Source organism: Pinus tabuliformis, chromosome 4_2 (assembly GCF_031772625.1).
Source record: "Pinus tabuliformis cultivar Carrire ecotype Pingquan chromosome 4_2, CPIR1, whole genome shotgun sequence".
Taxonomy (NCBI): Eukaryota; Viridiplantae; Streptophyta; class Pinopsida; order Pinales; family Pinaceae; genus Pinus; species Pinus tabuliformis.
Genome location: NC_142304.1, coordinates 516853321 through 516866149, shown reverse-complemented (window position 1 = coordinate 516866149; position 12829 = coordinate 516853321). Strand labels below are relative to the sequence as shown.

Below are 12829 nucleotides of genomic sequence, written 5' to 3'. Positions count from 1 at the left end.
ATTTTTTGTTTTCTTTCCTTTTATTTAATATCTAGAGTAATTGACCACTAGGATGGGTTCACACACACGTGACATAGGGTCAATTCCAAACACTACGACTATAATCTCTAGGTAAACCCATACGTGTCCCCACGCATTGTCCATATGGTTAATTAGGGGGGGTTTGACCTTGGAACCTCAAACTTCACAAAGACTTCATAACATGACAATCATGAATCGAATTTCTCTAATGGGGGCTAACTAAATTATAACTTTTTATTATTATTATTATTATTATTATTATAACAAGAATTATGAGTTAAATATATAGACATTTAAAAAAACATGTAATAAGAAATTTATAGTAGGTGACAATAAACCATAAGAGTTAAATACCGCAAATAAAAACCAAATGGAAGGACATGACATTTTTTAATTAAATTGAAAAGCAAAAAGAGCATAATTGCATTTAAGATAAATTTCAACCCTCTATCCCTAACTACTAAAAATATTTTGTGGATTTTCCATGGAGGTTAAATCCCAACCATCCACCTAATAATTATTGATAACTAAGTCATTTATTTTGAAATAGACACCCCTATCCATTGGAAAATGACATCCATTGGAATCAATAATAGGATGCATAAAATAACTTACCTCATGATACACATCTCACATCGCCAAGATTAAAAAAAATCATAAAAATTACTCAATTATAATTTTATTTTAAATGATTATTATCATTATAAAAATAATTAATATATAAGTTATACTTATTTACTTTTTAAAAACATTAAAAAAGAAAATCATAGGAAAACAACAATAAACAAGAGTTCAATGTCATAAACAAAAACCAATAGTAACTGAATCTCACACTTTTTTATTAAATTGAAAAGTAAAGAGAGTATAACTACCTTAGTAACTTTAAGATAAATCTCAACCGTCTATCCCTCACTACTACATGACATATTTTTTATTAAATTGAAAAACAAAAAGAGTGCAACTACCATATTACGTTTAAGATAAATCTCAACTCTCTATTCCAGAGTATAATTAAAAATATTCCATGGAGGTTAAATCCCTACCATCCACCTATCAATTATAGATAGTTAAATTAAAATTACGGAATCCCCATTTTAAAATAAACATGCCTATTGGAGTAAACAAGTTAAACAAAGATGAATTAGCCAAATAGCGGAGTACATAAATTAAATGACTAGTAAAAGTCCATAGACATTAATTTATATTAGGCATATAAAAATATATATAAAGATTAACTAATAATAACTTTATTATATATATATATATATATAACAAGAAAAACATTGTAAGAGTTCAATGCCATAAATAAAAACTCAATGGAAATTAAGTCAATCTATAATAAACATATAAAAAATATAAATATTAACTAATAATGATTTTTATTTTAAAATAGTAATGTTGTTAATTATAAAAATAATTAATATATGGGAGACCGGACTCGGAGCTAGGGTTTCGTTTCGTTACGTGTGTGCGCAGATTGTTGCAGATATGGCTGTGGACAACCATATGATTACAATTCTGAGCATCGATGGAGGAGGCGTCCGTGGGATCATTCCAGCAACGATCCTGGAGTCCCTCGAGAGAGAGCTGCAAAAACTTGACGGCAAAGATAAGAGAATCGCTGATTATTTCGATGTCATCGCTGGAACTAGCACTGGAGGATTGATAACTGCTATGTTAGCGGCTCCAGACGACGGCACAGAGCCGCGCCCGCTGTTTACTGCAGAGGAGATTACAAAGTTTTATTTCGATAAATGCCCTCTTATTTTTCCACCACCGCCCGGAGTCTTTCGACATGGCGTGGGGGATACAGACCTTATCCGATCAGATCTGCAAGCCTACCTTGTTTCGGTTGCGCTTAAAGACAACGAGGAAACGCCCAGGTTGGGAATGGCCACTCAAATAAAGGCTGAACAGAACGACGCGCCCCCCAGTCAGCCAGATCCAGCAAAGCTAGGGTTCCACAAGAGCGATCCACTTCGCAGGGACGCAGATCTGGCTCAGCAAGGGCTCCACAAGACCGATCTAATCCACACAGATGCAGATCTGATTCAGATTTTCATCAAATTGATTGAGGGCAAACACTACTGCATGCGGCTCAGCAAGGAAATGAGCATCCATGAGCTAAAAAAGGAAATACAGGGTCGCCATGGAACCCCAGCACGACTACAAAACCTCATATACTCAGGGTACAGTATGCAGGACAACAAAACCCTCCAGCACTATGGCATCGCCAACGACTCAACCATTATCCTAACTCTCCGACTGCGTGGCGGAAGCTCTGGAACCAGCTCTAAAAACACAGGTTCCTTTCGGGATGCAGTAAAAGGAAAGGAAAAAATGAAAAATAAAGCAGCACCACCATCAGAGTTGCCAGGACCCTACATTGTTGAACAAAAGCCAGAATCACCAACTCTACAAGTATCTATGCTAGAGGTAACTAGCCTACACACTGATTTATCTAATACTGCAGTTATTTGTAGATTCAACGGCTTCTGGCCTAAATCAGATGCCCTGCATCAATGGATCTTCTCAACATGGACACCTAACTGTGAAATTTATCTATGCCCCAAGGGGTTTTTCATAGTTAGATTTGATACAAAACAGGAAAGAGACAGCATTATCAATCAGGGGCCTTGGTTCTGGGGCAGTGCTGGCCTCTTCACCACCCCCTGGTTCTCGGATTTCGATGCTAATACAATGATAGTCTCAACAATGCCTGTATGGGTAAGGCTACATGGGCTCCCACTACACTTCTGGCATCAAAAAGTATTAATCGCCATTGGGAATTCTCTAGGGAAATTCCTAAAAACGGATGAAGACAGAGCTATTAGGGGAATATTTACATTTGCCAGAATATGTGTAGAAGTGGACTTGAGTCAGGGGCTACCTGACCACATCACGCTGAACTTCAATAATACTCAATGGATACAGCAGCTTGACTACGAGAACACAGCGTTCCGGTGCAGGAGCTGCATGCAGACAGGGCACCTTCAATATGACTGCCCATTTGCTCGAAAGGACCCCAGGAAAACTAAGAAACAACAAAAAAAACCCAAAGGCTGGCAGCACACCGACCCATTGGAAGAAGAGGACATAAATGTGGAGCCCACAGAGAACCAGACGGAACCAGAGTCTCAAATGGGACAGAAACAAACACAGGAAGTGATTAACCCATCTACTCATACGGGGCCGATCATTTCAGATCTGCATCAAGAGTTACAAATGGAAGTAAGTGGCATCAAGCGAACCCATGGCTCAGAGGGCTCGGAATCAGACAAAGAACTACAATTGATCCCAATGGAAAACCAGCTAGCTATTATCACACCCACAGCTGACTCTGGAGGTTGGCGTCGGGTGGAGAAGAAGAAGGGAAGAAAAGTTTAGGCTTGCCACAGCTGACTCTGGAGGTTGGCGTCGGGTGGAGAAGAAGAAGGGAAGAAAAGTTTAGGCTTGCTGGAACATATTATTTTTCTGTTTTTCTATCTATGTTGGTTCCTGTCAATACAGGAATAGTCATCTGCTATTTAGTGTTATTTTCTCTGTTTGCTGCCTGTCATTACAGGATCAGCCATCTGCATATGCCTATGGCATCTACAAAATGTAATTTTATCAATATGAATAAAATTACGACTTTTTTCTTACGGGAAAAAAAATAATAAAAAATAATATATTATTTACATATTTATATATATATATATATATATATATATATATATATATATATATATATATATATATATATATATAAAAGAAAAGCATAATAAGAGTTTAATACCATAAATAAAAACCAAATGAAAATTAATTAAATTAAGAAACAAAAAGATCATAACTACATTTAGATAAATTTGAACCCTATTCATTTAATTTAATTATCAATAATTATTAGGTGTAAAATAGTGATTTAACCTCATATTTATTCAAAAACTGAAATTTATTTTGAAGGTAGTTATGCTTATTATGGATTGATGCTATATATATATAGCAAACGAGGAAACTAAAGTTTGGATTAGCTTTACTATGACGGGCTATGGGTGTCATTTTCAGGGTGCAGAGGGAGTTAAGGACTCCTCTTAACCACTTGGTCTACCCTTGACTTTTATTTTTATGTGATTTAACTGTGTACATGACAAAACATTAAAACATCTCATACTGGTCTACCCTCGAACTTTTATTTTTATGTAATCTTACTAACTTATATTTACATGACATGACATTACAACATCCCATACTAGGCTACCTATAGTCTATTTATTATAGGTTTTGAAGTTGTTTTTGGTGGAATTTTGCCCAAAATCTCATAGGAATTTGTTGAAGTCTTTGAATTGTGAACTCTCCAAAATCCATTAGCTACAAGAATTTTTCACTATATTGAATCCATAAATACAATAAAAAATATACTTTAAATAACAAAATATATGTAGTGAAAAATACATTTTGAATAATAAAAAATTAAAATTTAACCTTAGTGGGCAGTATATTGACCAAAAACCTAAAACATATACTATTATTTATACTATTCAAAGAGTTAATTTCCTTTCAATGTCAATCTCTTATTTAAGAGAAAAGGAAAAAAATTAAAACTTATATGTAAAAAGTTCCTTCAATAAATAATTATTAACGTGATAATAGTTTTAGTCTCCATCTATTAAGATTTGAAAAGAGTTTTTCCATTGTACCATTAGACTAATATACATGAAGCTCCGACTCGATGTATATTTTCAAAATAGACATTGATTTTTAATAGGCCTACAACCATATACATACTTTTAGATAGTTGAAAACTAGTGTTAAAATATATGCACAAGGAATACAAAAGTATTTATATAGAAACAAATAAAGACTTCGAAAAACAACTCTAGGCTAGAAAGCCCAGATAAAATATTAGAATTTTACATAACCAAGCTACAGTCATACAAACAAACAATCTTCTTTTAACAAAAAGGAAAAATAAATTGGCACCAAAGTTTTATGGACCATGTTAGATCAACAAAAAGATCAACGAATTTGCATATAGGTTAATTTTTCCGGATAAAAGTAGTGTCCACAAACACAAAATAATTCTTCTTCCTTGACATCTTGAAACTTTTTAAAGAACACATCCTTAAATTTTCTCCAACTGATAGCAAGTGTCGTCTTCTTCCACCACATATACCAATTATATGCTTTGCCTTCCATTTTCATAGAAGCATGCTTAATCTTTTTATCATCATTGTCAATATCGTAAATCTCAAAATATTATTTTGTTTTATTGAGCCACACAACACTGCTTTTTTCATTACCGTTGAACTTGGGTAGCTCAATTTTTGCTCTTCGTTGATACGTCGCTAACAGTGGAGTGAAAAAAGAGTATTGATTAGTAAATGGATTTTAGAGCTGCTTCTTTTGAAATTTTGCGTTACTATTTTCTTGATGGTGTGTGGATGATGTTTTTGGAGACTCAATTTTTCCATGAGGATCTGCTGAATTTGTTGATTCTGGTGAATTGTGTTGTTGATTACCTTCATCATTCTAGAAGATTTGATTGGGTGTAATATTCATCTTGTCACAAATAGAGGTAAGTATCAACATTGTCTGATTATGGTCCCTTTTGGATTCCATATGGTTATGCTCGAGCTGTCTTTCTATTCAATTTGTCTTGTCCTGGAGCTTCTTAATATCGTCGGAATGTCCGATAACCTTTTTCTCGAGATCGACTAATTTTTGGTTAAAATTATCAGAATGACTAGTAATCCTATTCTCAAGATCAACCAATTTTTGCTGAAATCAGCCATTGTCATCGACGACATTGAACGGGTATGAAGTGGAGTATACTTATCCGGCTTAATCTTTTTCCTTATATATTATTTAATTCTAATATAGTTATATAGTTGATAGTAATATGAACTATAGTTAGGCCGATAGGCCTTCCTTTGAGTGAGACTTTCGTCGTCCTTTTCATTCTAAAGCTGGCACCTGGCGTCCACATTAAGCGTACATACAGTGGGCAAATCGGGCAAATTGTTAATGTGTCGTGCAATTCCTGTTTAGTCTCAGCAATATCCTAGAACTTCCCGCAAAACCTCAACGGAACACTGTTATTCCAATGCCTTTGTCCATAACGATGGCGGTCTCGAATCTTCACCCGCTACATGAAGCCGACAGAAATATCTGCAAATTTGTTACAGATTCCTGTAATCCGTGAACAAAACGTTTCAAATTACTGAGAAGGTAGTTTAGAGTTAGCAGCGATGGGGGTTTCAAGACACCACCTTCTTTTATTTCTCACAATATGACAGAGTAGGTGAAATGCCTGGACTGGAGTGATTTTTATTTAATAATTGGACGAGGAACAGGCACTTGGTATCATGGAAGGCCAGAGGGGGGCAGCGTTGAGGAACTAACATCCGCTAATTTGTTCGTATTCTGCGCAGCTAGGGCTTTATCCTCCGACTTCTAGCGGTCTTCGACGCGGTTTTATATTTATTACTTAATATTTTTAATTTCTGGTTATGCAGTCAATAGCCGAAGTCAGGGTTTGATTCATCCGCGTGATCCTTTTAACGGAGGCCAGGGTTTGATTCGTCCACGTGATCTTCATAAATACCGCGCTTTTGAAAGAGAAAATGAGTTTTGGTGCTGTTGTTATCTTCATCGGTGTCCTTGAAGGACAAGGAAGAAGCTTGCGGTGACGGGAGCGACCGTGGACAAGAATTGGGGGAGCAGGTGCTCGGCTTTCCTTGCACATATATGCTGCCCCAAATTGTTATCATTATCAGTATTATTATCTTCTCCCAACAGCGACAGAATGACGGATATATCCTCGGCTCTGTTCTTTCCAGAAATCCGTCGTTGTTTGGTAGGGTTTGGCGGAGTTCCTAAGTTGATGCTTGGATTTTCCCTCTGGGGTTACTTCTGTATATTTTGATGATTAAGGGTGTTGACCCTTCCACGAACTCTGTATTTTTTTGCTACTGAGTCCGTCTAAACTCTGGCGGTTGCTGGAAATGAATGGAATCCCTCCAGTTTGATTCACTGTCGTCAAACCTTAAATTCTTCTTCTGCTATAGTCTTTTGAAATTATTTTTTCTTTCTTTTAAATAAATCTATGGAAACATAGGTTGCTTAAATTTTTACTCGCACCGGATGTCTCTGCGTCTGAAGATTAACCTATCTTCTAAATTTGAGTTAAATGCCCTCTTCCTTTTGCTTGTAGGGCAACTGCAAGTTTGCTACAGTCAATCCCAATATAAATTTGTGATCATATCCATTGTTGCAGGCAACTACAAGCTTCTGCAATATACTAGTGCACTGCAGAATGATTATTACATTAAGGGCACCGGTTTTGTTACTGGTAAGCTCAGTATTGTTAAGTGTTTATTCACTACAATACAACAGCTGGGCCTGTGGAAGGCAAGCTTAATGTGCATTTGGTCCAGCATACTCACGACGACGTGGGGTGGCTTAAGACCGTTGATCAGTACTACGTAGGCTCCAATGACAGTCTTCAGGTCTTATTAATTCCTCTACTCAAATATCAAGCCTTATTCTACATTAATCAGTTTGTTATAATGCATCTGAATGAAATGTATTTACCATAGACTCTGAATCATATCTGCAGCCGGCGCAACCTACCTGTGTGAGGAACATATTGGATTCTTTGGTCTACTCATTGCAAGAAGATCCGAACCATAAATTCGTTTATGTAGAACAAGTATGTTTTCTTACCAAATAAATCATCAACGTCCTTATGAATAATGGAGAGTATATATGTATACTGAAATGATTTATAACTGAGTTTACAGTACCCAGTCTCTTCAAGTTGATATATCTGACCTGTAGTGCTTTGAATTCAAACGAGGGAAAATTGAACAGCTAAAACTTCTCTCAAGCTGAATGGACCAATTGTTTCTCTTGGTTTTCAGAAGAAAAATATGCCAATCAATCTTATCACGTTTCACCCACTACTACTTGTCAAATCATTCATTTGATCCCCAAAAAAAAATCCTTTTCCTATGTGAAGGAGAGAAAAAGACACCCCTGTACTAAGCGGCAATCCAGACCCAAAATGTTTTGGCAAGTTTGCAAATCCACATAACATGCCTAACCGTTATGCATCTCCCAGCAAACTACACAACGTGCATTTGTAAGGTCAGTGCTATATAGTCTATCTTTTGCTGCTGAACCCATACGAAGATTGAACCACCCAAACATTCTAATCTCAAAATAGTTGGATGGCTAGATACCTTGAGGCTTGAGGCCTCCTCATCCACCTTGTTTCGGTATCCTGAATGTTCCATTCTTGTCAAGGTGATCTGCAATGGGATAAATTGGCCAACACCCCCATGTTCGTCCGGAGATTGAATGTTATTAGAAATATTTAGGCCGATAGGCCTTTCTTTGAAAGAGACTTTCGTCGTCCTTTTCTCTCCACGGTTGACACGTGTCATTCACATTCAGCGGCAAACAATTTTCGTATTAAGCTTCTTTTTAATATTTTTCAGCGGGCATTCAGCGTCTCCTTCAATTACTTGTCGTGGTCTCAACCGAGAATCTTTGCAGCCGCACGAGTTCTATTGCCGAGATCTCGCAAAACCTCAACGCAACACTGTTATGCCAACGCCTTTCTCCATAATGATGGCGGTCTCGAATCTTCACCCACTACATGAAGCCGGCAGAAATATCCCCAAATTTGTTACAAATTCCTGTAATCCCTGAACAAAACGTTACAAATTACTGAGAAGGCAGTTTAAAGTTAGCAGCGATTCTCCAAGTGCCTTCAATGGCGTCCACTGTGACAGAGAAGGGCACGTTGTGAGATTAGAATTTGAATGGCTCTGAGTCTGTGACCCTTTGGCCCAATAGTTCATAAATCAAACTGCAGTCCTATGGGAAAATGTGGTCTTGGTATCCGATGCACAATCTTCCAGAACTGTGTTACAGTTAGCGAGCATGTAGGAGCTGATGATAGGCATTGTTTAGAAACGTTTGACAGTTCTGTGTTCCTTTTGAGCTTATGGTTTGATCTATAATATTATTTATGTGTTGTCAGGAACATCAATTGGAGTGTCATATGATTCAAAGGACAGTACCCTGCCATCTCCTAAGAAGCTTGTAGAACTGCTGATGAAACATGATCTACTCCATGTTAGGCTCTTGGTTGCCAATCCCATTGTTTTGGAAGCTTTATCTGGGACAGGGATTGAGGTGGCTGTGAGTATGAAGTATGAGCAAACGAAGGACATTGGAAAATCGAAGTCACGAGCAGCATTATGGCTGAAGAAAAACGTCATGGGTTTCATGCCTGATACCCTCATAACCAGTATCATTGTTAACCATCAAGGGATATCAGAAGAAGCAGTATCGACATTGGTATCTACTATGAAAGCCATTTATTTTGCTCTTGTGGATGCAAATCTAGATAAGCGTATCAAGGTCACAACCACACTTTCATCCACTTTGATTCAAGATGCATCTAGTGTGCCTCCATCCTCTTCCACCAAGGATTTGAGGTGGGTTCTTCACCCTCTGCTGGCGTTTGTCTCAAAGATAGGTTCTTTTCTGATACTGAACACTGACTTTAACAGAGATTTTGCACATAGTGAAGAAGACCTCATTAACTCTGTAGTCGTTGCTGCCAGAAATGCTATGGCATTTCTTCACTATCCTGATATTCCCATAGTTATTAATGATCAAGGTCTGCTTTCCAAAACAATGAAGACCTTTTTAATAACCAAAAATCTCAGGGATCAAGTTCTTGCGCAAAGCATGAATAGGGCTCGGATATGGACAATAATAGTGAAAATGAGTTCTTTGGACGTTTCTATGCTGAAGGAGTTGAGAAGAGAAGGGGAAGAACTGTTTCACTCAAACTCTAGGGAGCTTTTGGACAATAAAGCTAACTCTACCAGGAACAAGACAAGTGAGTTGGGATCTCAGCTTGATACTTTTCCAACTACACCTATTACAACAACTCCTCCAACTCCGATCACGACCACACCCACAACACCAATAGGAATAACTCCTCCTCCAACAACAATCACACCAACAACCCCTACCACCCCAACAGTTACCCCTTACACCCCTCCCTCAACATCTACCACAACAACACCGACAACCAGCTCAAGCCAAAGTTGGTGTGTAGCAAAGCCTGGTACCCCTGATTCAAGCTTGCAGGTTGCTCTGGACTATGCTTGCGGGCTTGGAGGTGCAGACTGTACAACAATTCAACAAAGTGGCACGTGCTATAACCCAGATACTGTTTTTTTTCATGCTTGCTATGCTTTTGACAGCTACTACAAGAAGAATGGCATGGCCCCTGGTACTTGTGACTTTGCTGGCAATGCAATTGTGACTACTCAAGATCCAAGTAAGCTATATGCCCTTATGCGAAGTTTGTTTTTTGCCCCCTGTTTTTCTTTTCATTGAATTTCTCAGTTTATATGGATTCCTATGGTCCTGTGGTGACGATAAACGTTTTATCCACTTTTACATAGTTTGTTGTCTGCTTGTTTTGTTTCACTGCGTCAACTTCTTGGATACCTTCCGCTGAGTCTCATCTTTACATTGTGTTAGATGATAGTTGAGTTGCATGCTTATGATTCATCTACCCACTTCCATGCCTGGTTGAGCTCATCTGAATGCAAAGACATCCTCCGCTGATATACATTTTCCCATTGTAGGTTCCACCATGATAAGTAAGTGACATGATTATAGACCCATTTCCTGCCTGTTGTCTGCCTTGAAACTGCATGCAACCTTCAAATGTAAACACTCGTTATGGATAACTTGTATTGTTCAGGATATTTCCTTTTGGTTTAATGATGGAACTGTGTGATGTATTAAGAGAGAGTTATATTTGTAGGCAATCTGCTCTTCTGCATACAACATAACTTTCATTTATGCCTGGATATATTGCATATTACTTTTTTTCTTTATTGATTTTGTTATGAGAAGCTAAGGGTATGCATACTAAGTTTCCTTTATACCCACTCTGTCTTCTGCAAATTTTACTGTTCCAGTTTATATGAATATAAAAGACGTTTTTGTTTTTTGTGCACCGTTTTGGTTCTGCTAGATTCAAGATATTTGACTGTGATTAATATGCTTGACATTATACATTTTCGAAAATCTTCCCTTCATGGGTTAACATGATATACAAATTGAGGCTTGAAATTGTGTGAGACTGGAGAATGCATTGCACTCATGCAAATCTTCCTTTACGGATTTTGTGATGACAGGTACTGGGACATGCACATTTCCACAAAGGTATATACTAAGGAACCACATTCCTCCTCCTATCTTTTGTTCATTTTTCTGTTCTACAATAAGTACTTTTTCAAGTTTTCATACAGAATTGAGAATCAAGATTTACTGGATTTTTGATATATTTTATGTTATATCTCAGCTTATAGTTTTGTAGCATTCTGATTTTTCCAAATTACTTGCAGCAGTAGCAGTTCATCACTTCTTAATACAAGCATACCTGCATCTGGTGGCTTGGGTGGTACTAGTATTCCACCAACATCGGGCAATAATGGTGATGCAACATCCATATTCTTCTGTGTTCCTGTTTTCTTTGCTTTGTTTTCTTTGATTGTATCTATGATGGTCGCAAAACAGCTTTAGATGATATCGATCTCTATTGGGTGAATCGAGGAGAAACATCAAGATGTTTTAGTTGGAATAGCTAGTGTAGACAGAGAGCTAGGGGATGTACAGGAAAAACTCTCCAGAGTTCGATCCCATTTGTCCCAACATTTTTTTTGATGTAATGGGGGGAACGCTAGGAGAGACTTTGAAAATGGGTACACCAGTGCAGTTCAGGTAATTCTTTCACTTTGTAGGAAAGAGAGGTTAAATATAGTTGGTATGCAGGTTTCACTGGGACAAATTGGTGCCACATTTTTTAGTTCACTATCAAGTAAAAGCTTTACAAGAGCAAACAATTGTCCATTTTCTGCAGCGTCCTGATTTCATGCTATACTCCATAGTTTTCGGAATTAAGAATTTAATTAACAAACTTTGGCAGCAGAATAGCTCTGCAGTTGTCCTACCTCAGGAGTGTCTGAGGTGTGAGCACTATGTGGCAACAACTACTTATTTCAGTTGCATCTTCCTGTGTGTTGGAACATTGTTGGTAGAAGCAAAAATGCTAGCAGCAGCCAGTTCTGAAGACCTAAATGCCTGTATCAATTAAAATCCAATAAATGATATAGTGTAGTAGATTTCTTCTAGGAGCTTCTTGGTATTCAAGCAAACAAAGTATATCATTATCACTGTTATTAAAATCCATCTTGTATTCAAAGCCATGCTCATCTTCTGGGGTCTGGATGTTGTTGTTTGGATGAATCAATCATCAAACAGTGTAATTGACAACTATGGAGATGTGGGCCTTGATAATAAAATTGTTTTAAAAGAATGGTATCTCATTCTCATCTTCTTGCTAACCTTCATTCAAATATTTATTTTAGCTGTCTTTTGCATTTTCCTGTGCGTTATCGATGGGGATGTATTTTTCACCGGAACCAACAGCTATATCTAAATACCCAATTGCCTGGTCATATGTTGTTAACACAACATATTGGTAATAGTGCAGTAGTTTTTTCTTAATAGATATTGGCATTTAAGCAAATAGTGCAGTAGTTTTTTCTTAATAGATATTGGCATTTAAGCAAAGAGTGTGAACTGGACACCATTTAGAAGCAGGCATGCATGCAATGGAGTGTTAATATGTAAATTGTGTGTGCAGGGGAGTGCCATTAAATTTCTGTTATGAACTCGTTGCAGTGGGAGATATTTTTATTAGAAAAATTGCAGCCTTGTTGGA

General features: G+C 37.3%; 1 protein-coding gene across 1 annotated transcript; it reads left to right on the top strand.

Annotated features, from left to right (window-relative positions):
- The first annotated feature begins 1509 nt into the window (after positions 1-1509).
- On the top strand, positions 1510-12258 carry LOC149170255 (uncharacterized). The gene is made up of 7 exons (XM_089425489.1): positions 1510-2457; positions 6519-6536; positions 6670-6859; positions 7280-7354; positions 9014-10369; positions 11241-11268; positions 11451-12258. The coding sequence occupies exons 1-7, from the start codon at positions 1510-1512 to the stop codon at positions 11626-11628; spliced, it is 2793 nt and encodes a 930-aa protein (XP_089281615.1). The 3' UTR covers positions 11629-12258.
- The last annotated feature ends 571 nt before the right edge of the window (positions 12259-12829 follow it).